This window comes from Bombina bombina, chromosome 3, assembly GCF_027579735.1.
Source record: "Bombina bombina isolate aBomBom1 chromosome 3, aBomBom1.pri, whole genome shotgun sequence".
Taxonomy (NCBI): Eukaryota; Metazoa; Chordata; class Amphibia; order Anura; family Bombinatoridae; genus Bombina; species Bombina bombina.
The window spans coordinates 605568807-605592907 of NC_069501.1; the positions used below are offsets into that span (position 1 = coordinate 605568807).

The following is a 24101-nucleotide window of genomic DNA, read 5'->3' on the forward strand; positions in this document are numbered from 1 at the left end:
CTGGAGGGAGACCAGATTTGGATGTTCGAATGGACCCTGAACAAGAAGGTCCTGTCTCAAAGGTAGCTTCCATGGTGGAACCGATGACATATTCACCAGGTCTGCATACCAAGTCCTGCGTGGCCACGCAGGAGCTATCAAGATCACCGAGGCCCTCTCCTGTTTGATCCTGGCTACCAGCCTGGGGATGAGAGGAAACGGTGGAAACACATACGCTAGGTTGAAGGTCCAAGGCGCTACTAGTGCATCCACTAGAGTCGCCTTGGGATCCCTGGATCTGGACCCGTAGCAAGGAACCTTGAAGTTCTGACGAGACGACATCAGATCCACATCTGGAATGCCCCATAGTTGTGTCAACTGGGCAAAGATCTCCGGGTGGAGTTCCCACTCCCCCGGATGGAATGTCTGACGACTTAAATAATCCGCTTCCCAGTTTTCCACACCTGGAATGTGGATCGCAGATAGGTGGCAGGAGTGATTCTCCGCCCATTGTATGATTTTGGTCACTTCTTACATCGCCAGGGAACTCCTTGTTCCCCCCTGATGATTGAGATACGCAACAGTCGTCATGTTGTCTGATTGGAATCTTATGAATCTGGCCTTTGCTAGCTGAGGCCAAGCCCTGAGAGCATTGAATATCGCTCTTAGTTCCAGAATGTTTATCGGGAGAAGAGACTCTTCCCGAGACCACAGTCCCTGAGCTTTCAGGGATTCCCAGACCACGCCCCAGCCCACTAGGCTGGCGTCGGTCGTGACGATGACCCACTCTGGGCTGCGGAATCTCATTCCCTGGGATAGGTGATCCTGGGTTAGCCACCAACGGAGTGAGTCTCTGGTCTTCTGATCTACTTGAATCACTGGAGACAAGTCTGTATAGTCCCCATTCCACTGTTTCAGCATGCACAGTTGTAATGGTCTTAGATGAATTCGCGCAAAAGGCACTATGTCCATTGCTGCAACCATCAATCCTACTACTTCCATGCACTGAGCTATGGAAGGACGAGGAATAGAATGAAGAACTTGACAAGCGTTTAGAAGTTTTGACTTTCTGACTTCTGTCAAGAAAATCCTCATTTCTAAGGAATCTATTATTGTTCCCAAGAAGGGAACCCTTGTCGACGGAGACAGGGAACTTTTTTCTATGTTCACCTTCCATCCGTGAGATCTGAGAAAGGCCAGAACGATGTCTGAGTGAGCCTTTGCCTTTGAAAGAGACGACGCTTGTACTAGAATGTCGTCCAAGTACGGTACTACTGCAATGCCCCTTGGTCTTAGAACCGCTAGAAGGGATCCGAGTACCTTTGTGAAAATCCTTGGAGCAGTGGCTAACCCGAATGGGAGGGCCACAAACTGGTAATGTTTGTCCAGAAAGGCGAACCTTAGGAACTGATGATGTTCTTTGTGGATAGGGATATGTAGATACGCATCCTTTAGATCCACGGTAGTCATAAATTGACCTTCCTGAATTGTGGGTAGAATCGTTCGAATGGTTTCCATCTTGAACGATGGTACTCAGAAATTTGTTTAGGATCTTTAAATCCAGGATTGGTCTGAAAGTTCCCTCTTTTTTGGGAACTACAAACAGATTTGAGTAAAATCCCATTCCTTGTTCCGCCGTTGGAACTGGGTGTATCACTCCCATCTTTAACAGGTCTTCTACACAATGTAAGAATGCCTGTCTCTTTATTTGGTTTGAGGATAAGTGAGGCATGTGGAACCTTCCCCTTGGGGGTAGTTCCTTGAATTCCAGAAGATAACCCTGAGAAACTATTTCTAGCGTCCAGGGATCCTGAACATCTCTTGCCCAAGCCTGAGCAAAGAGAGAGAGTCTGCCCCCTACTAGATCCGTTCCCGGATCGGGGGCTACTCCTTCATGCTGTTTTGTTAGCAGCAGCAGGCTTCTTGGCCTGCTTACCCTTGTTCCAGCCTTGCATCGGTTTCCAGGCTGGTTTGGTCTGTGAGGTATTACCCTCTTGCTTAGAGGATGCAGAATTAGAGCCCGGTCCGTTCCTGAAATTACGAAAGGAACGAAAATTAGACTTATTCTTGGCTGTGAAAGGCCTATCCTGTGGGAGGGCGTGGCCCTTTCCCCCAGTGATGTCTGAGATAATCTCTTTCAATTCTGGACCAAAGAGAGTTTTACCCTTGAAGGGGATATTAAGCAATTTTGTCTTGGATGATACATCCGCTGACCAAGACTTTAGCCAAAGCGCTCTACGCGCCACAATTGCAAACCCTGAATTTTTCGCCGCTAATCTAGCTATTTGCAAGGCGGCATCTAAAATAAAAGAGTTAGCCAACTTAAGTGCGTGAACTCTGTCCATAACCTCCTCATATGGAGTCTCTCTACTGAGCGACTTTTCTAGTTCCTCGAACCAGAACCACGCTGCTGTAGTGACAGGAACAATGCACGAAATGGGTTGAAGAAGGTAACCTTGCTGTACAAAAATCTTTTTAAGCAAACCCTCCAATTTTTTATCCATAGGATCTTTGAAAGCACAATTATCCTCGATAGGAATAGTAGTGCGCTTGTTTAGAGTAGAAACTGCCCCCTCGACCTTAGGGACTGTCTGCCATAAGTCCTTTCTGGGGTCGACCATAGGAAATAATTTCTTAAATATAGGAGGGGGAACAAAAGGTATGCCGGGCTTCTCCCATTCCTTATTCACTATGTCCGCCACCCGCTTGGGTATAGGAAAAGCGTCGGGGTGCACCGGAACCTCTAGGAACTTGTCCATCTTGCATAATTTTTCTGGAATGACCAGGTTGTCACAATCATCCAGAGTAGATAACACCTCCTTAAGCAGTGCGCGGAGATGTTCTAATTTAAATTTAAATGTCACAACATCAGGTTCAGCCTGTTGGGAAATTTTTCCTGAATCTGAAATTTCCCCATCTGACAAAACCTCCCTCATGGCCCCTTCAGATTGGTGTGAGGGTATGACAGAACAATTATCATCAGCGCCCTCCTGCTCTTCAGTGTTTAAAACAGAGCAATCGCGCTTTCTCTGATATGCAGGCATTTTGGATAAAATATTTGCTATGGAGTTATCCATTACAGCCGTCAATTGTTGCATGGTAATAAGCATTGGCGCGCTAGAAGTACTAGGGGCCTCCTGCGTGGGCAAAACTGGTGTAGACACAGAAGGAGATGATGTAGAACCATGTCTACTCCCTTCATCTGATGAATCATCTTGGGCAACTTCATTATCTGTGACAGTACTGTCCTTACTTTGTTTGGACGCTTTGGCACAATTATCACATAATTTAGAAGGGGGAGACACATTGACTTTCATACATATAGAACATAGCTTATCTGAAGGCACAGACATGTTAAACAGGCTTAAACTTGTCAGTAAAACACAAAAACCGTTTTAAAACAAAACCGTTACTGTCTCTTTAAATTTTAAACAGAGCACACTTTATTACTGAATATGCGAAAAAATATGAAGGAATTGTTCAAATTTTACCAAAATTTCACCACAGTGTCTTAAAGCATTAAAAGTATTGCACACCAATTTTCAGAGCTTTAACCCTTAAAATAACAAAACCGGAGCCGGTTACAGTTTTAACCCCTCTACAGTCCCAGCTACAGCCTTTGCTGCGACTCTACCAAGCCCAGAGGGGAATACAATACCAAATAACGCCTTCTAGGAACTTTTCCAACTATTTTCAGGTCCTCACACATGCATCTGCATGTCTTGCTCTCAAAAACAACTGCGCAGTAATGGCGCGAAAATGAGGCTCAGCCTACAACTGGGAAGGCCCTTCCTGACTGGAAAAGGTGTCTAACATAGTGCCTGACGTTAAAAAACGTTCCCCAAGTTTATAAGTGTGAAATACCAGCATAAACATGTATAAAATGCCCAAATAAAGCAATCGATTCTGCCCATAAAAGTGTCTACCAGTTTTATAGCCCATATTAAGCCCTTTATTCTGCTTGAGACTAAGAAAATGGTTTACCGGTCCCCATGAGGGGAAATGACAGCCTTCCAGCATTACACAGTCTTGTTAGAAATATGGCTAGTCATACCTTAAGCAGAAAAGTCTGCTAACCGTTTCCCCCAACTGAAGTTACTTCATCTCAACAGTCCTATGTGGAAACAGCAAAGGATTTTAGTTACTGTCTGCTAAAATCATCTTCCTCTCACAAACAGAATTCTTCATCTCTTTCTGTTTCAGAGTAAATAGTACATACCAGCACTATTTTAAAATAAACTCTTGATAGTAGAATAAAAAAAACTACAACTAAACACCACATACTCTTAACCATCTCCGTGGAGATGTTGCCTGTGCAACGGCAAAGAGAATGACTGGGGTGGGCGGAGCCTAGGAGGGACTATATGGCCAGCTTTGCTGGGACTCTTTGCCATTTCCTGTTGGGGAAGAGATATTCCCACAAGTAAGGATGACGCCGTGGACCGGACACACCAATGTTGGAGAAATTGCATGCTCTATCTGAATCACGAAAGAAAAAATTTGGGTTCAGTGTCCCTTTAACTATTTGTTTTCTACTTTCTTTAAGCCTGTGGTCACTACCATCCCGATGTCTCATCATGGGTAATTTCCTTGTCTTCACATTGTCACTTTGTAGCATAAAGTTTACAAGAGAAAGTGGAATGACCCTGTCTGAACAGATGTGTTCAGTTTCTATTAAATATATTCACATATAAAAATATATACACTGAATCGCATTCTATTGATCCAAAATGTGTTTCCAGGCAATCATAAGAATGCAGTAATTGGAATGGCAGTATATAAAATCTCACTGTAGTACAGATGATGCAGCATAGCATAAGAAACGGAGGACAGAAAAAGAGTGATCAGAAGTAGTAGGTATACAGATCAAAATAAATAACACTTTATAAATCTTTACAAGATTACAGGGCTTTTTTTTTTTTAATTAAGTCATATGTCATTTGAAAAATAACACAAAGCCATTTTATCTGCAAGAATTTGTTTATTCGTTAACCCCACAGAAAAAAAATGAATTGCAGCCAATACCAGTTTAACAAAAAGGACCTTTCAGGCAGCAAAAAAATGGAGGAAAACCTTTTTTTTTTTTTTAAATAAATAAATAAATCATTGTGTTGCACAAAGCAGAAAAATGAGACCGAGTAACACTTTCATGGTGACAGCTACACAAGATGATTTAAAAATTCAAAATGACTTCAACATACACATCCTGCCAAGATGGAACTTTCTTCCCTCAAAAAATATTCAACGATCTATAGATCAAACATTAATACTTTTACTGATTATCTGTGGGTGGGGGGAGAGAAGGCTTCTATATCAATTCTGAAAACTAAAAGAACCATGTTCTTCAAATTGTTGGTGTGAAAATCATAACTTTGACAATTTCAAATTATCCTTTACTGGAAAGGATTAAAACACTACAGCATTTTTACAGTGCAAACACTTTCTAATGTAGAATATACATTTCTTAATTTTTTTTTCTCATTTCCCTTTTCTTGGCACAGTTTTTTTTTTTTTTTAATCTATGAGCCAATTAGTACATGTAACAATACAATTCAAGAAGTACCAGTTTAAAGTCTTGGCTAAACTGCACAGCATTATTTTCTGCAAATAACGCAGAGTTTAATTCAAGGCAACTTACAGAAAACTGTTGAACAAAAACCTATAATTGCCAATTAGTTTGCATCCAGTTTTGGGCACAAGGTAAACCATATAGGTTTAAAGACATGGTCCACATTTAATGGAAAATAAAAAGAAAATATGTTTGAGTCAGTCCAATCGTTTGTAGCCACTAGTTTCAATAATCAAATGTAAAGTACACAAGATACAAGAAGGGGAGCATCCTAATCACTCATTGTCCAGTTTCACCAGATGTGAAATTCAGATCAGACTTTTTAAAGAAGAAATTATTAGTACTGCTGGTTATAACATTGTCGTCTTTGGAAAGACCATCTAAACCTAGACAGCTGCTGAAACTTTTTTTTTACTAAATCACTTGAACACTACCCGTTTATTCCAAAAAGACTCAATCCACAATAATTATCAATGGAAATAAATTACCAAGCATTGTCGGTAATATTTCCCCCTACAAAAAGAATGTTATGTTGGAGATATACATTGTTGCCATGCACTCACCACTGTCTTCACCTCGTTGCCCAGGTGCTTCTTCGAAGCCAACTAGTACATATTTTACAAGTTGAGGGCACTCACAGGACTTGACTTTTATATAAAACTTTATTCAAAAATCCAAACCAATCTTCTTTACAAAAAAAGTAGACATTTCGGCTCTCCATGGAACCTTTGTCGAGAAATTACATCCAATAAAAAAAATCTATCATAGTACCCTGAATATGAGTGATATCAAGAAATGTCTAGAGTACTGTGACAGATTTTTCTTGGATGTAATGTCTTGGCAAAGGTTCCACTGCCCTGGAGGGCCGAAACTTCAACTTTTTTGTAAAGACTTTCATATAATTGTATTCAACAAGCCAAACCAATCATCAAGTTCTGTGAGTGCCCTCACACATACAGGTGGCCCTCTGTTTACGCCGGTTCAATTTGCGCCGTTTCAGAATAACCTTTTTGTCAGTCATGTGCAGTAAATAAAATAGTAATTAAAATAGCCAGTAGGTGGAGCTGTCCGCTTGTTTTGCAGCAAAGTTATGCAAGGTCTGAAATTGATCTGTGTACACAGGACATTAGCTATCGAGCAGGCACTTCCCTATTATCTTCCTGTCCAGCTGCTTGAGGTGAGGGCACCTAACTGCTTATTAATCACTGCAGATTGAAAAGCATAGAATAGGTGCAGACCCAATATTATCTAACATGCTAACAATGCAGAGAACTGATTGCAGAAAAATGCAAGTAAAAAAACGCTTTTGTTCATTAAATTTAGTTTGATGATGATGCAGTCTGTTGTGTTATTATTTTATTAGGTGATGTTTAGCAAATGTTTTTGTTCATTAAACTTAGTTTAACGAGGATACAATCTATATTTTTAGGTTTATAATGCTGTTTAGCATTTAATGTCTTCATTTCAAAGCTTTAAAAATAATGTATTAGGTGTTACTTATGTCAGTTTTGAGAGGGGCCTGGAACCTAACTCCCTCACTTCCCATTGACTTACATTATAAACTGGGTTTCAACTTACAATGGTTTCGATTTACAACCATTCCTCCTGGAACCTAACCCCGACGTAAACTGAGGGCTACATATATATATATATATATATATATATATATATATATATATATATATTTATAATCTATCAATTTTTCAATGCAAAATATACCACTCTACCTTTTCCCACTCTTTGCTTCACCTCTGTTTTCTAACAGGCCAGTAGTTCAGTATTTGGCATGATTATAGGCAAGGATGAAGAATCAAAGCATTGTTTTTACTAGAAAATAAGCATGCAAATGTACTATGAATGTGAAATTCAATTATTTGTCTAATGTTAATCATCTGTTTTTACAGAAAAAAATGTGCACAATGTATTCCTTTAGCTGTGCATGCATGGTGTTGTGTTGCCAAGTAAGTTAAATTCCACCAATCATCACTTCATTAACTGGCTTAGTTTTCCAGATAATTAAAAGAGTAACCAAACTCCTGTCAGTGTACTAGGGACCCTGAACTTTAACAAGCATACTTGCTAGAATCAAAAGTAATTAAAAGTAGAGGTAATTAAGGCATTCAGTATTGAAAAACAACTTCAATTTTTATATTTGTAGGTAATGCCTCAAAACTGGTATAATAGTATTGCAATACAAATGCCATTTTTGGAGAGGGAAAAAAATACATTGATCTCCAAGAGTATTGCAATATAACATAATGGCCTTAATATTAATGCAAAATATCCCAGGTCTATTTTTCACTGCAATACTCCTGTCATAACAGGCTGCCACTTACAACCACCAGACCTAAAGGGCCACAAACATGACATGATTTAAGGATCTCAGTACCTGAAAAATAGACAACAACTTGACTGACTGACTCAAGTATACTCAGTTTGCTTTGGGGAGATTTATAGTCTTTGAAGACTGAGTTGGACACCCACATTTATAGATAAAACAGGGTTTTTTTCAGGTCAGCTGGCACAGAAGGTATTTTTTCTACCAATCTTGCCATCCCGGTTTCATAACATTGAAGTCTTGTAAAGGAATGAGGACTTAAGAAAAAACAAAACAAAAAGTTATTTAGAGCTAGCTTCAATGTTTTACTGACCACTCCAGTTGGCTTTGGGATAGCTCCATTTTTTTCTGAAGCCCTTAACAATGAAGAGGTTTGGTTCTGAATCATGTATTCCCTTTTCAGACTATAATCACAAATGCTATGCAAAATGGTGTTTTGGCTTAACCAAAGTGCACTGCTTTCATGTATTGGCCAAAAAAAATGAATTGCAAAATTCTGTGAGGTTTTCAAAAATGTAAAAAAACAAAACACTGAGCTTGTTCTCTCATGACTAGGTGATATCAACTTTGTTTTCTTGATTTAAGCTACAACAAATACAGTTCTTTAACCAATACAATTTCATCTTTAACTGCAAGAGAAGCTTCTTTGCTTTAACTTCCAACAGACAAAATTGTAAAGTGGTTGTTGGTAGCTGGTGTTCATTTCTTCAGTGGCTGATAAACTGATGCATTAGGGTCCAAGCCAGAAGACCCAGTTTCCACAAATTTGGAAGAATAGTGTGGGGATACTGGGCTCAGGGTGCTTGACCCTGCTGTATATGCAATGCTTGGCATCACGGCCATTACTTCTGCAATCTTCTGTTTTAGGTCTTTGATTTCTTGATCTTTCTGAAGAATTTGCCCTGGAATAAAGCAGAAAGAATGTGTCAATTACATCTATAATAAAAGGTTAAAAAACACCCAAACCATGTGTCTACCCTACTCTGCATCATTGCAGACAAAATGCACAAGTCTGTTAGTAGGGCTAATTTGCTGTAATATTTGTTCAGTGCTTATTTTTGCATCTATTTCAAAGCATTTGTCTCCCATAGGCTTAGTAAAACTGTACATACAGTACCTCTGTCCAATACCCCATGACCTTTAGGGGAAATACCTAACCATACTTCTCTATGGAGTACATTACTCTATTAGTTGTACAGCAGTGACTATGTGCCGAAGCAAGTTTATATAGTTCACAAAATTGTTAGATTCCTACACACAGCAATACAAAAATGAGCAATATGGCTAAAGTAAATAAATACTTAATATAAACAATAGCTTGTCTTGACCCCTCCTCTAAGCGGGCAGTCACATGGCACCTGACTAATGCTTTGTGAAAGCTTCAGTAACAAAGAATAGCAGTATCTGTTGTCCCTCCTCAAGCCCCCCTTGCTTGCATAAGTAATTAAATAAATACTTTTTTACACTTTTTTTGTCACACACTGTTTTACCTCAGTTGACCCTTTAATAATATGCACATAACTCAAAATGTTTTAGGGCACTTTTTTAATTTTCTGCCCTCGGTAATAAAGGGTTCCAAGTGTCAAAATTTCTCTAGGTAAATACCCCAGGTAATTTAGTTTCAACAAATATATACTTGTGCGTTTTTGGTTTGGAAAACTAATAAAAACCTACAGTCCAAGCATATCAAATTTTGTAAACTTTTATGGCCCCATGTACTATGCTTGGCCAAGGTTCTCGACTTAGGAACCAGTCCACCAGGATTCGTGTCGAACTGGCAGTAAACACTGTACATCAGCTTTCTGGATGCATCAGTACACTTAAGAGTGTAATGCTGCCCCCTCTCTTTTGCACGAGAGAAGGGCCTGTCAATCACCTCATATATGCCAACTTTGAGGTGGCAAAGAGGGTAAGAATCAGGTCTGGTAACTATTGTTTCTTACATTGTGGAAAGGAGGATTACATGTGCAAGCCTGACCTAGAAGTGCCTAAAATAGCATATACTGCTTTGTACATTCAGCCCTTAGGAGTTACACAATAATTAAATCTTTGATATTTTATAGCAACTGTAGTCCAAATATTACAACATACTGGGTATTCCTAAAACCAGGACACAATCTATTAAAAACTGTTAAAAAATTAGTTATATTGACTGTTTAAACCCACATTCATTCTATAATGTCAGCTTGACAGTGCAGACTTCAGCTTTAATTTGAGGGTATTTACTAGAGATGTGCATTCTGCAGTTTCGTTCACAGCCAAATGCGGAAGTAGGAGGCTGCTTTCGGTATTTGATAACTATTTTTCGCACGCCTGTAAACATGCAAATTTGTCCGTTTATGGACGCTCGATAAATTAGTGCTCCGCTTGTAATCTAGGCCAAAATGTGGTGTATTCGTCATCTAAGTCACAATTATGTGATCAACACAATCTCACTAAACTGATAACACACAGTTTCAATTTTTTTATTAAAGACATTGAGTAATCATTCACAATGCAGGCTGGAGAAAGTAGCAACAACATTCAAATGTTTCCACTAGCTGCTTATAAGACTTGCACTGCATAAAGGATGAATTTTGGACCATTTCTCTATACAACTATAATTTATACTTACCTGATAAATTAATTTCTTTCATGGTGGTCAGAGTCCACGAGCCATTACTACTGGGAATTCCACCCCTGACCAATAGGAGGCGGCAAAGATTCCCAAAACTCCAAGAGCACTTAAAAACCCACCCACCTCACTGGAAAACTAGTCTGATGTATAGCCAAGCAAGAACAACAGAATAAAACAGAATTTATACTTACTGATTCATTTATTTCGGAATGATGAGAGTCCATAGGTGTCCTTAACATAAGGGGTATATTTTTTGCCACTAGGAGGAGGTCAAGAACCCACACAAGAGCTTTAATCCCTCTGACCTCCTCTCCCAACTCAATTTACAAATAGCCGAGCAAAGGAGAGAGACAGAAAAAAAAAAAAGAAAGAAGAGTTAAAAAGGTATAAATAAGAACTGTTGCCCATATAGCAAAAACCCAGGCAGGTCCTATGGACTCATCATCCCGAAAGAGTCCATAGGTGTCCATAACATGTGGGATACAATACCCAAGCTGAGAGTCCATGTTAAGGACAAGTAGGAACTGCCATAATTTTGTCCCATTTGCTGGACACTACGGCCTTCATTTTTGAAGGCCCAAGTATTAGATACAGACCTAGTAGAAAAAGCAGTTACTCTTTTTTGAGGCTATTTTACCGCTACCAATTAACCCCTTAATGACCACAGCACTTTTCCATTTTCTGTCCGTTTGGGACCAAGGCTATTTTTACATTTCTGCGGTGTTTGTGTTTAGCTGTAATTTTCCTCTTACTCATTTACTGTACCCACACATATTATATACCGTTTTTCTCGCCATTAAATGGACTTTCTAAAGATAACATTATTTTCATCATATCTTATAATTTACTATAAAAAAAATTATAAAATATGAGGAAAAAAACACACTTTTTCTAACTTTGACCCCCAAAATCTGTTACACATCTACAACCACCAAAAAACACCGTGCTAAATAGTTTCTAAATTTTGTCCTGAGTTTAGAAATACCCAATGTTTACATGTTCTTTGCTTTTTTGTAAGTTATAGGGCCATAAATACAAGTAGCACTTTGCTATTTTCAAACCATTATTTTTCAAAATTAGCGCTAGTTACATTAGAACACTAATATCTTTTAGGAATCTCTGAATATCCATTAACATGTATATATATTTTTTTTAGTAGACATCCCAAAGTATTCATCTTTTTCATTTCCCCGCCAAATGCGATTAAATTCAAAAAAACGTTCACTTTTTTACTAATTTTTTTCACAAACTTTTGGTTCCTCACTGAAATTATTTACAAACAGCTTGTGCAATTATGGCTTAAATGGTTGTAAATGCTTCTCTGGGATCCCCTTTGTTCAGAAATAGCAGACATATATGGCTCTGGCGTTGCTTTTTAGTAATTAGAAGGCTGCTAAATGCCACTGCGCACTACACGTGTATTATGCCCAGCAGTGAAGGAGTTAATTATGGAGCATGTAGGGAGCTTTTAGGGATACTTTTAGCTTTAGTGTAGTGTAGTAGACAACCCCAAGTATTGATCTAGGCCAATTTTGGTATATTTCATGCCACCATTTCACTGCCAAATGCGATCAAATTAAAAAAAAAACGTTAAATTTTTCACAATTTTAGGTTTCTCACTGAAATCATTTACAAACAGCTTGTGCAATTATGGCACAAATGGTTGTAAATGCTTCTCTGAGATCCCCTTTGTTCAGAAATAGCAGACATATATGGCTTTGGCGTTGCTTTTTGGTAATTAGAAGGCCGCCAAATGCCGCTGCATTTCACACGTGTATTATGGCTAGCAGTGAAGGGGTTAATTATGTAGCTTGCAGGGTTAATTTTAGCTTTAGTGTAGAGCTCAGCCTCCCACCTGAAACATGAGACCCCCTGATCCCTCCCAAACAGCTCTCTTCCCTCCCCCACCCCACAATTGTCCCCGCCATCTTAAGTACTGGCAGAAACTCGGCCAGTACTAAAATAAAAGCTATACCTGGGCTTTTTTTTGTTTTTTTTTTTGGCATATTTACATATGCTGCTGTGTAGGATCCCCCCTTAGTCCCCAACCTCACTGATCCCCCACCAAACAGCTCTCTAACCCTCCCCCTCTGCCTTAATGGGCACCATCTTGGGTACTGGCAGCTGTCTGCCAGTACCCAGTTTAGTAACAAATGTGCCATTTTTTTTAAAAAAAAACATAATTTATGCTTACCTGATACATTTATTTCTCTTGTTGTGTATTCAGTCCACGGGTCATCATTACTTATGAAATATATTCCCTTCCCAACAGGAAGTTGCAAGAGGATCACCCAAGCAGAGCTGCTATATAGCTCCTCCCCTCACATGTCATTTTCAGTCATTCGACCGAAACTAGACGAGAAAGGAGAAACTATAGGGTGCAGTGGTGACTGGAGTATTAATTAAAATTTAGAACTGCCTTAAAAAGACAGGGCAGGCCGTGGACTGAATACACTACAAGAGAAATAAATTTATCAGGTAAGCATAAATTATGTTTTCTCTTGTTAAGTGTATTCAGTCCACGGGTCATCATTACTTATGGGATACCAATACCAAAGCTAAAGTACACGGATGATGGGAGGGACAAGGCAGGAACCACTGCCTGTAGAACCTTTCTCCCAAAAACAGCCTCCGAAGAAGCAAAAGTGTCAAATTTGTAAAATTTTGAAAAGGTGTGAAGCGAAGACCAAGTCGCCGCCTTGCAAATCTGTTCAACAGAGGCCTCATTCTTAAAGGCCCAGGTGGAAGCCACAGCTCTAGTGGAATGAGCTGTAATTCTTTCAGGGGGCTGCTGTCCAGCAGTCTCATAGGCTAAACGTATTACGCTACGAAGCCAAAAGGAGAGAGAGGTTGCCGAAGCTTTTTGACCTCTCCTCTGTCCAGAGTAAACGACAAACAGGGAAGAAGTTTGACGAAAATCTTTAGTTGCCTGTAAATAGAATTTCAGGGCACGGACTACGTCCAGATTATGCAAAAGTCGTTCCTTCTTTGAAGAAGGATTAGGACATAATGAAGGAACAACAATCTCTTGATTGATATTCCTGTTAGAAACTACCTTAGGTAAAAACCCAGGTTTAGTACGTAGAACTACCTTGTCTGAATGGAAAATCAGGTAAGGAGAATCACAATGTAAGGCAGATAACTCCGAGACTCTTCGAGCCGAGGAAATAGCCATCAAAAACAGAACTTTCCAAGATAAAAGTTTAATATCAATGGAATGAAGGGGTTCAAACGGAACTCCTTGAAGAACTTTAAGAACCAAATTTATGCTCCACGGGGGAGCAACAGTTTTAAACACAGGCTTAATCCTAGCCAAAGCCTGACAAAAAGCCTGGACGTCTGGAACTTCTGCCAGACGCTTGTGCAAAAGAATAGACAGAGCAGAGATCTGTCCCTTTAACGAACTAGCTGATAAGCCCTTTTCCAAACCCTCTTGGAGAAAGGACAATATCCTAGGAATCCTAACCTTACTCCATGAGTAACTCTTGGATTCGCACCAATACAGGTATTTACGCCATATCTTATGGTAGATTTTCCTGGTAACAGGCTTTCGTGCCTGTATTAAGGTATCAATAACTGACTCGGAGAAGCCACGCTTTGATAGGATCAAGCGTTCAATCTCCATGCAGTCAGACTCAGAGAAATTAGATTTGGATGATTGAAAGGACCTTGCATTAGAAGGTCTTGCCTCAGAGGTAGAGTCCATGGTGGACAGGACGACATGTCCACTAGGTCTGCATACCAGGTCCTGCGTGGCCACGCAGGCGCTATCAGAATCACCGATGCTCTCTCCTGTTTGATCTTGGCAATCAGTCGAAGGAGCAGAGGAAACGGTGGAAACACATCAGCCATGTTGAAGACCCAAGGGGCTGCCAGAGCATCTATCAACACTGCTCCCGGGTCCCTGGACCTGGATCCGTAACAAGGAAGCTTGGCGTTCTGGCGAGACGCCATGAGATCCAGTTCTGGTTTGCCCCAACGATGGACCAGTTGAGCAAACACCTCCGGATGGAGTTCCCACTCCCCCGGATGAAAAGTCTGACGACTTAGAAAATCCGCCTCCCAGTTCTCCACGCCTGGGATGTGGATCGCTGACACGTGGCAAGAGTGAGACTCTGCTCAGCGAATTATCTTTGAGACTTCTAACATCGCTAGGGAACTCCTGGTTCCCCCTTGATGGTTGATGTAAGCCACAGTCGTGATGTTGTCCGACTGAAATCTGATGAACCTCAGTGTTGCTAACTGAGGCCAAGCTAGAAGAGCATTGAATATTGCTCTTAACTCCAGAATATTTATTGGGAGGAGTTTCTCCTCCAGAGTCCACGATCCCTGAGCCTTCAGGGAGTTCCAGACTGCGCCCCAGCCTAGAAGACTGGCATCTGTTGTTACAATCGTCCAATCTGGCCTGCGAAAGGTCATGCCCTTGGACAGATGGACCTGAGATAACCACCAGAGAAGAGAATCTCTGGTCTCTTGATCCAGATTTAGTAGGGGGGATAAATCTGAGTAATCCCCATTCCACTGGCCTAACATGCACAATTGCAGCGGTCTGAGATGCAGGCGCGCAAATGGCACTATGTCCATTGCCGCTACCATTAAGCCGATTACTTCCATGCACTGAGCTACTGACGGGCGTGGAATGGAATGAAGGACACGGCAAGCATTTAGAAGTTTTGATAACCTAGTCTCCGTCAGGTAAATTTTCATTTCTACAGAATCTATCAGAGTCCCTAGGAAGGAGACTCTTGTGAGAGGTGACAGAGAACTCGTTTCCACGTTCACCTTCCACCCATGCGACCTCAGAAAAGCCAGAACTCTCTCTGTATGAGATTTGGCAATTTGAAAGCTTGAAGCCTGTATCAGGATGTCGTCTAGATACGGAGCTACCGCTATACCTCGTGGTCTTAGAACTGCCAGAAGTGAACCCAGAACCTTTGTAAAGATTCTCGGGGCCGTGGCCAACCCGAAGGGGAGAGCTACAAATTGGTAATGCCTGTCTAGAAAGGCAAATCTTAGGAACCGATGATGATCTTTGTGAATCGGTATGTTAAGATAGGCATCCTTTAAGTCCACTGTGGTCATGTACTGACCTTCTTGGATCATGGGTAGGATGGTCCGAATAGTTTCCATTTTGAATGATGGAACTCTGAGGAATTTGTTTAAGATCTTTAGGTCCAAAATTGGTCTGAAGGTACCCTCTTTCTTGGGAACCACAAACAGATTTGAATAGAATCCCTGTAGACTGTTTGGCCTTTGATTTGGCCTTGTCCTGAGGTAGAGTATGACCCTTACCTCCAGTAATGTCAGCGATAATCTCTTTCAAGCCGGGCCCGAATAAGGTCTGCCCCTTGAAAGGAATATTAAGCAATTTAGATTTAGAAGTCACATCAGCTGACCAGGATTTAAGCCATAACGCTCTACGCGCCTGGATGGCAAATCCGGAGTTCTTAGCCGTTAGTTTGGTTAAGTGTACAATGGCATCAGAAACAAATGCGTTAGCTAGCTTAAGTGCTTTAAGCTTGTCCATAATTTCATCCAATGGAGCTGAGTGAATGGCCTCTTCCAGAGACTCAAACCAGAATGCCGCAGCAGCAGCAGTGACAGGCGCAATGCATGCAAGGGGCTGTAAGATAAAACCTTGTTGAACAAACATTTTCTTAAGGTAACCTTCCAATTTTTTATCCATTGGATCCGAAAAAGCACAACTATCTTCCACCGGGATAGTGGTACGCTTAGCTAAAGTAGAAACTGCTCCCTCCACCTTAGGGACCGTCTGCCATAAGTCCCGTGTAGTGGCGTCTATTGGAAACATTTTTCTAAATATAGGAGGAGGGGAAAAAGGCACACCAGGTCTATCCCACTCCTTGCTAATAATTTCTGTAAGCCTTTTAGGTATAGGAAAAACATCAGTACACACCGGTACTGCATAGTATCTGTCCAGCCTACATAACTTCTCTGGAATAGCAACTGTGTTACAGTCATTCAGAGCCGCTAAAACCTCCCCTAGCAATACACGGAGGTTCTCAAGCTTAAATTTAAAATTAGAAATTTCTGAATCCGGTTTCCCTGGATCAGATCTGTCACCTGCAGAGTGAAGCTCTCCGTCCTCATGTTCTGCAAACTGTGACGCAGTATCGGACATGGCTCTTGTAGCACCAGCGCGCTCTATTCTTACCCCAGAGCAATCGCGCTTGCCTCTTAATTCTGGCAATTTAGATAATACTTCTGTCAGGGTATTATTCATAATAGTAGCCATGTCTTGTAAAGTGATTTGTATGGACGCCCCTGATGCGTTAGGCGCCACAATATCACGCGCCTCCTGAGCGGGAGGCGAAGGTACTGACACGTGAGGAGAGTTAGTCGGCATAACTTCCCCCTCGTTGTCTGGTGATAATTCCTTTATAGATAAAGACTGACCTTTATTATTTAAAGTGAAATCAATATATTTAGTACACGTTTCTGTGGGGCTCCACACTGGCCTTTAAACATAGTGAACAGAGAGACTCATCTCTGTCAGACATGTTTAAACAGACTAGCAATAAAACTAGCAGACTTGGAAAACACTGTAAATAATTTTACAAGCAATAAAGAAAAACGCTACTGTGCCTTTAAGAAGCACCAAAAACTGTCACAGTTGAAATAACAATGAACCAAATCAGTTATAGCAACAAAATTTTCACAGTAAATGTATTAAGTTAGCAGAGCATTGCACCCACTTGCAAATTGATGAATAACCCCTTAATACCCAAAACGGTTTTCTATAAGTAGTATAGAAAAAAACGTTTTTTAATACAGTCCAAACACCACTGTCACAGGTCTGCTGTGACTGATTACCTCCCTCAAAATGACTTTTGAAGTCCCTTAAGCTCTCTGGAGACGACCTGGTTCATGCAGGAAGAAGCAGGAAGATTAAGCCTAAATTTTTACTGCGTCAAAAAAGCGCTAAAATAGGCCCCTCCTACTCAATATTACAACATAGGGAGTTTCAGTTAACTGTTTCTATGCAGAAAAAAACCGGTCAGCCATGTGGAAATTTTTTTTGCCCCAATAAGTTTTTATCACCAAAGTACCTCACAAAAGATTAAACATGCCAGTAAAATCGTTTTAAACCTCCTTTTGTTAAGAAGTATAAATTTCTATTGATAAGCCTGATACCAGTCCTCCTACTGCATTTAAGGCTTATAACATCACTTCAGTATTAATAGCATTTTCTCAGTCAAGTTCCATTCCTCAGAAAATTACTTTACTGTATATATTTAAATCAGCCTGTTAACAGTCGCTTTCACTGTAATAAAGGCTTTACTTACATTACATTGGTATCAGCAGTATTTTCTTAGTCAATTCCATTCCTTAGAAAAATAATTTACTGCACATACCTCATTTGCAGGATTCCCCGCACGCTATTCCCTTTCTGAAAGTTACCCCACTCCTCAGAATGTGCGAGAACAGCCAGTGGATCTTAGTTACTTCTGCTAAGATCATAGAAAACGCAGGCAGATTCTTCTTCCAAATACTGCCTGAGAAATAAACAGCACACTCCGGTGCCATTTAAAATAACAAACTTTTGATTGAAGAAATAAACTAAGTATAAAAACACCACAGACTTCTCACAACCTCCTAACTAGTTGAGTTGCAAGAGAATGACTGAATATGACATGTGAGGGGAGGAGCTATATAGCAGCTCTGCTTGGGTGATCATCTTGCAACTTCCTGTTGGGAAGGGAATATATTCCATAAGTAATGATGACCCGTGGACTGAATACACTTAACAAGAGAAATGCCCTTTTCTGTAGTGTAACTTCCCCCCCCCAAGACCATCCCCCCACCCCTTCCAGATCCCTTAGCTGTTTATTTCTAACTTTTTAAAACTTTTTATTTTAACTTTTAACAGCTTTATTTTTCTGTAGTGTAGCGGTTCCCTCCCGCTCCGTGCACGCCCGCCGCCCCCAGTGCACGCGCGCTCCCGTGCGCACTCCCGACGGTTCCGCCCCCGATCCCGCCCCCCTTCCCTCCACTCGGCACATCGATGGCCGCCCACCCGCCTCCCAGACTTGCTCCCACCCACCAACGATACCGGCCACCGATGTCCGGTGCAGAGAGGGCCACAGAGTGGCTCTCTCTGCATCGGATGGCCAAGGGGGGTTATTGCAGGATGCCTCCATATCGAGGCATCACTGCAATAACCGGAAAGCAGCTGGAAGCGAGCAGGATCGCTTCCAGCTGCTTTTCAGACCAAGGACGTACGCCACACGTCGTCGGTCATTAACTGTATTTTTTTTTGAGGACGTGTGGCGTACGTCCTTGGTCATTAAGGGGTTAAGCCTTATGAATAGTCTGTTTAAGCCATGTTGCAAAAGCCACCATTGTAGCATTTTGACCCTTTCTAGGACCTCAAAAGTGGACAAACAAACTAGAAGTTGGTCTCAAAAGTAGCCTGAAGATAATATTTTACGCCTTTTACATCTAAATTGTGTAGAAGGTGCCCCTTAAGAGTTCGAAGGATTTGGGCACAGATAAGTAACAACAATCTCCTGTTTTATATTTTCTTAAGACACTACCCTTCAGGAGAACTGCTTTAGCTTGATGAATAATCAAAAAGGGGGAAAATCAGAAGACAAAGCTGATAATTCAGAAACTATTCTAGTGGAAGAAATGGATAGATGAAAGAGAGCCTTCTCTGTCTTCTATCCATTTCTTCCACTAGAAGAGTTTCTGAATTATCAGCCTTGTCTTCTGATAATACCTTTAGGTAAAGAGAATGCATAGGCTCAAAGGAACAGAACAGAAAGAACCAGATTCAATTTCCAAGGGTGAGCTATGTACCTAATAAACAGGGCAAATTCTCACCAAGGCTTGAACAGAAGTTTGAACATCAGGCAACTTAGCCAGCTTCTTCTGACACAAAAACAGAATTTATCCTTACCTGATAAATTACTTTCTCTTGCGGTGTATCCAGTCCACGGATTCATCCTTACTTGTGGGATATTCTCATTCCCTACAGGAAGTGGCAAAGAGAGCACACAGCAGAGCTGTCCATATAGCTCCCCCTCTGGCTCCGCCCCCCAGTCATTCGACCAACGGTTAGGAGAAAAAGGAGAAACCATAGGGTGCAGTGGTGACTGTAGTTTAAACAAGAAATTTTAATCTGACTTAATTGCCAGGGCGGGCTGTGGACAGGATACACCACAAGAGAAAGTAATTTATCAGGTAAGCATAAATTCTGTTTTCTCTTGCAAGGTGTATGCAGTCCACGGATTCATCCTTACTTGTGGGATACCAATACCAAAGCTTTAGGACACGGATGAAGGGAGGGAACAAGACAGGTAACCTAAACGGAAGGCACCACTGCTTGCAAAACCTCTCCCCCAAAAATAGCCTCCGAAGAAGCAAAAGTATCGAATTTGTAAAATTTGGCAAAAGTATGCAGTGAAGACCAAGTTGCTGCCTTACAAATCTGTTCAACAGAAGCCTCATTCTTGAAAGCCCAAGTGGAAGCCACAGCTCTGGTGGAATGAGCTGTAATTTGTTCAGGAGGCTGCTGTCCAGCAGTCTCATAAGCCAATCGGATGATGCTTTTCAACCAGAAGGAAAGAGGTAGCAGTCGCTTTCTGACCTCTCCTCTTACCGGAATAGACAACAAAGATGATGTTTGTCTGAAATCCTTAGTTGCTTGTAAATAGAATTTCAAAGCACGAACCACATCAAGATTGTGTAAAAGCCGTTCCTTCTTAGAAGCTGGATTAGGACACAGGGAAGGAACAATGATTTCCTGGTTAATGTTCTTATTAGAAACAACTTTAGGAAGAAAACCAGGTTTGGTACGCAAAACTACCTTATCTGCATGGAACACCAGATAGGGTGAATTACACTGCAAAGCAGACAATTCTGAAACTCTTCGAGCAGAAGATATAGCTACCAAAAACAAAACTTTCCAAGATAATAACTTAATATCTATGGAATGTAAAGGTTCAAACGGAACCCCTTGAAGAACTGAAAGAACTAAATTTAGACTCCATGGAGGAGCCACAGGTTTATAGACAGGCTTGATTCTGACTAAAGCCTGTGCAAACGCTTTAACATCTGGTACTTCTGCCAGACGCTTGTGTAAAAGGATAGACAGAGCGGATATCTGTCCCTTTAAGGAACTAGCTGACAAACCTTTCTCCAATCCTTCTTGGAGAAAAGACAATATCCTTGGAATCCTAATCTTACTCCACGAGTAACCCTTGGATTCACACCAACAAAGATATTTCCGCCATATCTTATGGTAAATTTTCCTGGTGACAGGCTTTCTAGCTTGGATCAGAGAATCTATGACTGATTCAGAGAACCCACGCTTGGATAGAATTAAGCGTTCAATCTCCAAGCAGTCAGCTGCAGAGAAACTAGATTTGGATGCTTGAATGGACCCTGTATTAGAAGATCCTGCCTCATTGCAGTGTCCATGGTGGGACAGATGACATGTCCACTAGGTCTGCATACCAAGTCCTGCGTGGCCACGCAGGCGCTATCAGAATTACCGAGGCCTTCTCCTGTTTGATTCTGGCAACCAGCCGAGGGAGAAGGGGAAACGGTGGAAAGACATAAGCCAGATTGAAGGACCAAGGCGCTACTAGAGCATCTATCAATGCCGCCTTGGGGTCCCTGGACCTGGATCCGTAAAGAGGAAGTTTGGTGTTCTGACAGGATGCCATCAGATCCAACTCTAGAATGCCCCATAGCTGGGTCAGCTGAGCAAAAACCTCCGGGTGGAGTTCCCACTCCCCCGGGTGAAAAGTCTGACGACTTAGGAAATCTGCTTCCCAGTTGTCTACTCCTGGGATGTGAATTGCAGATAGATGGCAAGAGTGATCCTCCGCCCACCTGATTATCTTGGTTACTTCCTTCATCGCTAAGGAACTCTTTGTTCCTCCCTGATGATTGATGTATGCTACAGTCGTGATGTTGTCCGACTGAAATCTGATGAATTTGGCCGCCGCCAGCTGTGGCCATGCCTGGAGCATGTTGAATATCGCTCTCAGTTCCAAAATGTTTATCGGGAGAAGAGACTCTTCCCGAGACCATAGGGCCTGAGCTTTCAGGGAGCCCCAGACCGTGCCCCAGCCTAACAGACTGGCGTCGGTCGTTACAATGATCCACTCTGGTCTGCGGAAGCACATTCCCTGAGACAGGTGATCCTGAGACAACCACCAGAGAAGAGAATCTCTGGTTTTCTGGTCCAGTTGGATTTGAGGAGACAAATCTGCATAATCCCCATTCCACTGTTTGAGCATGCACAATTGCAGTGGCCTGAGATGAATTCGAGCAAAAGGGACTACGTCCATTGCTGCTACCATTAATCCGATTACCTCCATGCACTGAGCTACAGATGGCCGAGAAATGGAATGAAGAGCTCGGCAAGTACTTAAAAGCTTTAACCTTCTGACCTCCGTCAGAAATATTTTCATTTCTACCGAGTCTATTAATGTTCCCAGGAAGGGAACCCTTGTGAGCGGGGACAGAGAACTTTTTTCGGTGTTCACCTTCCACCCGTGAGACCTTAGAAAAGCCAGAACAATATCCGTATGAGCCGTGGCTCTGGGAAAAGACGCCGCCTGTATTAAGATGTCGTCCAGATAAGGTGCTACTGCAATGCCCCGCGGTCTTAGTACCGCTAGAAGGGACCCTAGCACTTTTGTGAAAATTCTGGGAGCGGTGGCCAACCGGAAGGGAAGGCCACGAACTGGTAATGCTTGTCCAGAAAAGCGAACCTTAGGAACTGATGGTGATCTTTGTGGATAGGAATATGAAGGTACGCATCCTTTAGATCCACGGTAGTCATATATTGACCTTCCTGGATCATCGGTAAGATTGTCCGAATGGTCTCCATTTTGAATGGTGGAACTCTGAGGAATTTGTTTAGAATTTTTAGATCCAGGATTGGCCTGAAAGTTCCTTCCTTTTTGGGAACCACAAATAGGTTTGAGTAAAAACCCAGTCCTTGTTCTGTGATTGGAACTGGATATATCACTACCATCTGGAATAGATCTTCTACACAACGTAAGAACGCCTCTTTCTTTGTCTGGTCTGTAGACAGACGAGAAATGTGGAACCTTCCCCTTGGAGGAGAGTCCTTGAATTCTAGAAGATATCCCTGAGCAACGATCTCTAATGCCCAGGGATCGGGAACATCTCTTGCCCAAGCCTGAGCAAAGAGAGAGAGTCTGCCCCCAACCAGATCCGGTCCCGGATTGGGGGCTACCCCTTCATGCTGTCTTAGTAGCAGCCGCAGGCTTTTTGGCCTGTTTACCCTTGTTCCAGCCCTGCAAAGGTTTCCAGGTTGCCTTGGGCTGTGAAGCGTTGCCCTCTTGCTTTGCGGTTGCAGAGGTTGAAGCAGGACTGCTCCTGAAGTTGCGAAAGGAACGAAAATTAGCCTTGTTTTTGGCCTTAAAAGGTCTATCTTGCGGGAGGGCATGGCCCTTTCCCCCAGTGATATCCGAAATAATCTCTTTCAACTCGGGCCCAAAAAGGGTCTTTCCCTTGAAAGGAATATTCAGTAATTTTGTTTTGGACGACACGTCGGCCGACCATGATTTGAGCCAAAGCGCTCTACGCGCCATGATGGCAAAACCAGAATTTTTCGCCGCTAACTTGCAAAGCGGCATCTGTGATAAAAGAATTAGCCAGTTTTAGAGCATTAATACTATCCATAACTTCGTCATATGAAGTCTCCCTCTGGAGCGACTCCTCCAGCGCCTCAAACCAAAAAGCCGCTGCAGTAGTTACAGGAATAATTCAGGCAATAGGTTGGAGAAGGAAACCTTGTTGAACAAATATTTTCTTTAGTAAACCTTCAAATTTTTTATCCATAGGATCTTTGAAAGCACAATTGTCTTCAATTGGTATGGTTGTGCGCTTGGCTAGTGTTGAAACTGCCCCCTCTACCTTAGGGACCGTCTGCCACGCGTCCCGCCTGGGATCAGTTATGGGGAACATTTTCTTAAAGATAGGGGGGGGAACAAAAAGTACACCTGGTCTCTCCCACTCCCTAGCAGCAATATCCGCCACCCTCTTAGGGATCGGAAAAGCATCAGTGTATACAGGGACTACTAGATATTTGTCCATTTTACACAATTTCTCTGGGACCACCATAGGGTCACAATCATCCAGAGTTGATAAGACCTCCCTAAGCAGTACACGGAGGTGTTCAAATTTAAATGCTAGTGAATCTGATTCTGCCCGCTGAGAAACTTTTCCTAAATCAGATATTTCTCCTTCAGACATTACATCCCTCGCCCCTACTACAGAGTGTTGAGAGGTACATCATATAAACCTCCCAAAGCTTCCGACTGCTCCTCATCTGTTCTCAAAACAGAGCTATCGCGCTTTTTAGGGAAAACTGGCAATTTGGATAGAAAGGCCGCAAGGGAATTATCCATGACTGCCGCCAGTTGTTGCAATGTAATAGGTGCCAATGCACTAGATATCGCTTGAGCGGGCGTAACTGGTGATGACACATGGGGAGAGGAAGGCGGACTATCCTCATTACCTTCAGTCAAAGAATCATCTAGGGCTATATTTTTAAGTGACACAATATGATCTTTAAAGTGTATAGACAC

At 41.8% G+C, this 24101-nt stretch overlaps 1 protein-coding gene across 1 annotated transcript in view; it reads right to left on the reverse strand.

Annotated features, from left to right (window-relative positions):
* Positions 1-4940: 4940 nt before the first annotated feature.
* The window catches only part of MACO1 (macoilin 1), a 217099-nt gene continuing 197938 nt past the window's right edge, over positions 4941-24101 (reverse strand). Inside the window, exon 9 of the mRNA XM_053705387.1 lies at positions 4941-8788. Coding sequence (XP_053561362.1) covers positions 8586-8788 — 203 coding nt within the window. The 3' untranslated portion in view covers positions 4941-8585. The remainder of the gene's footprint in view (positions 8789-24101) is intronic.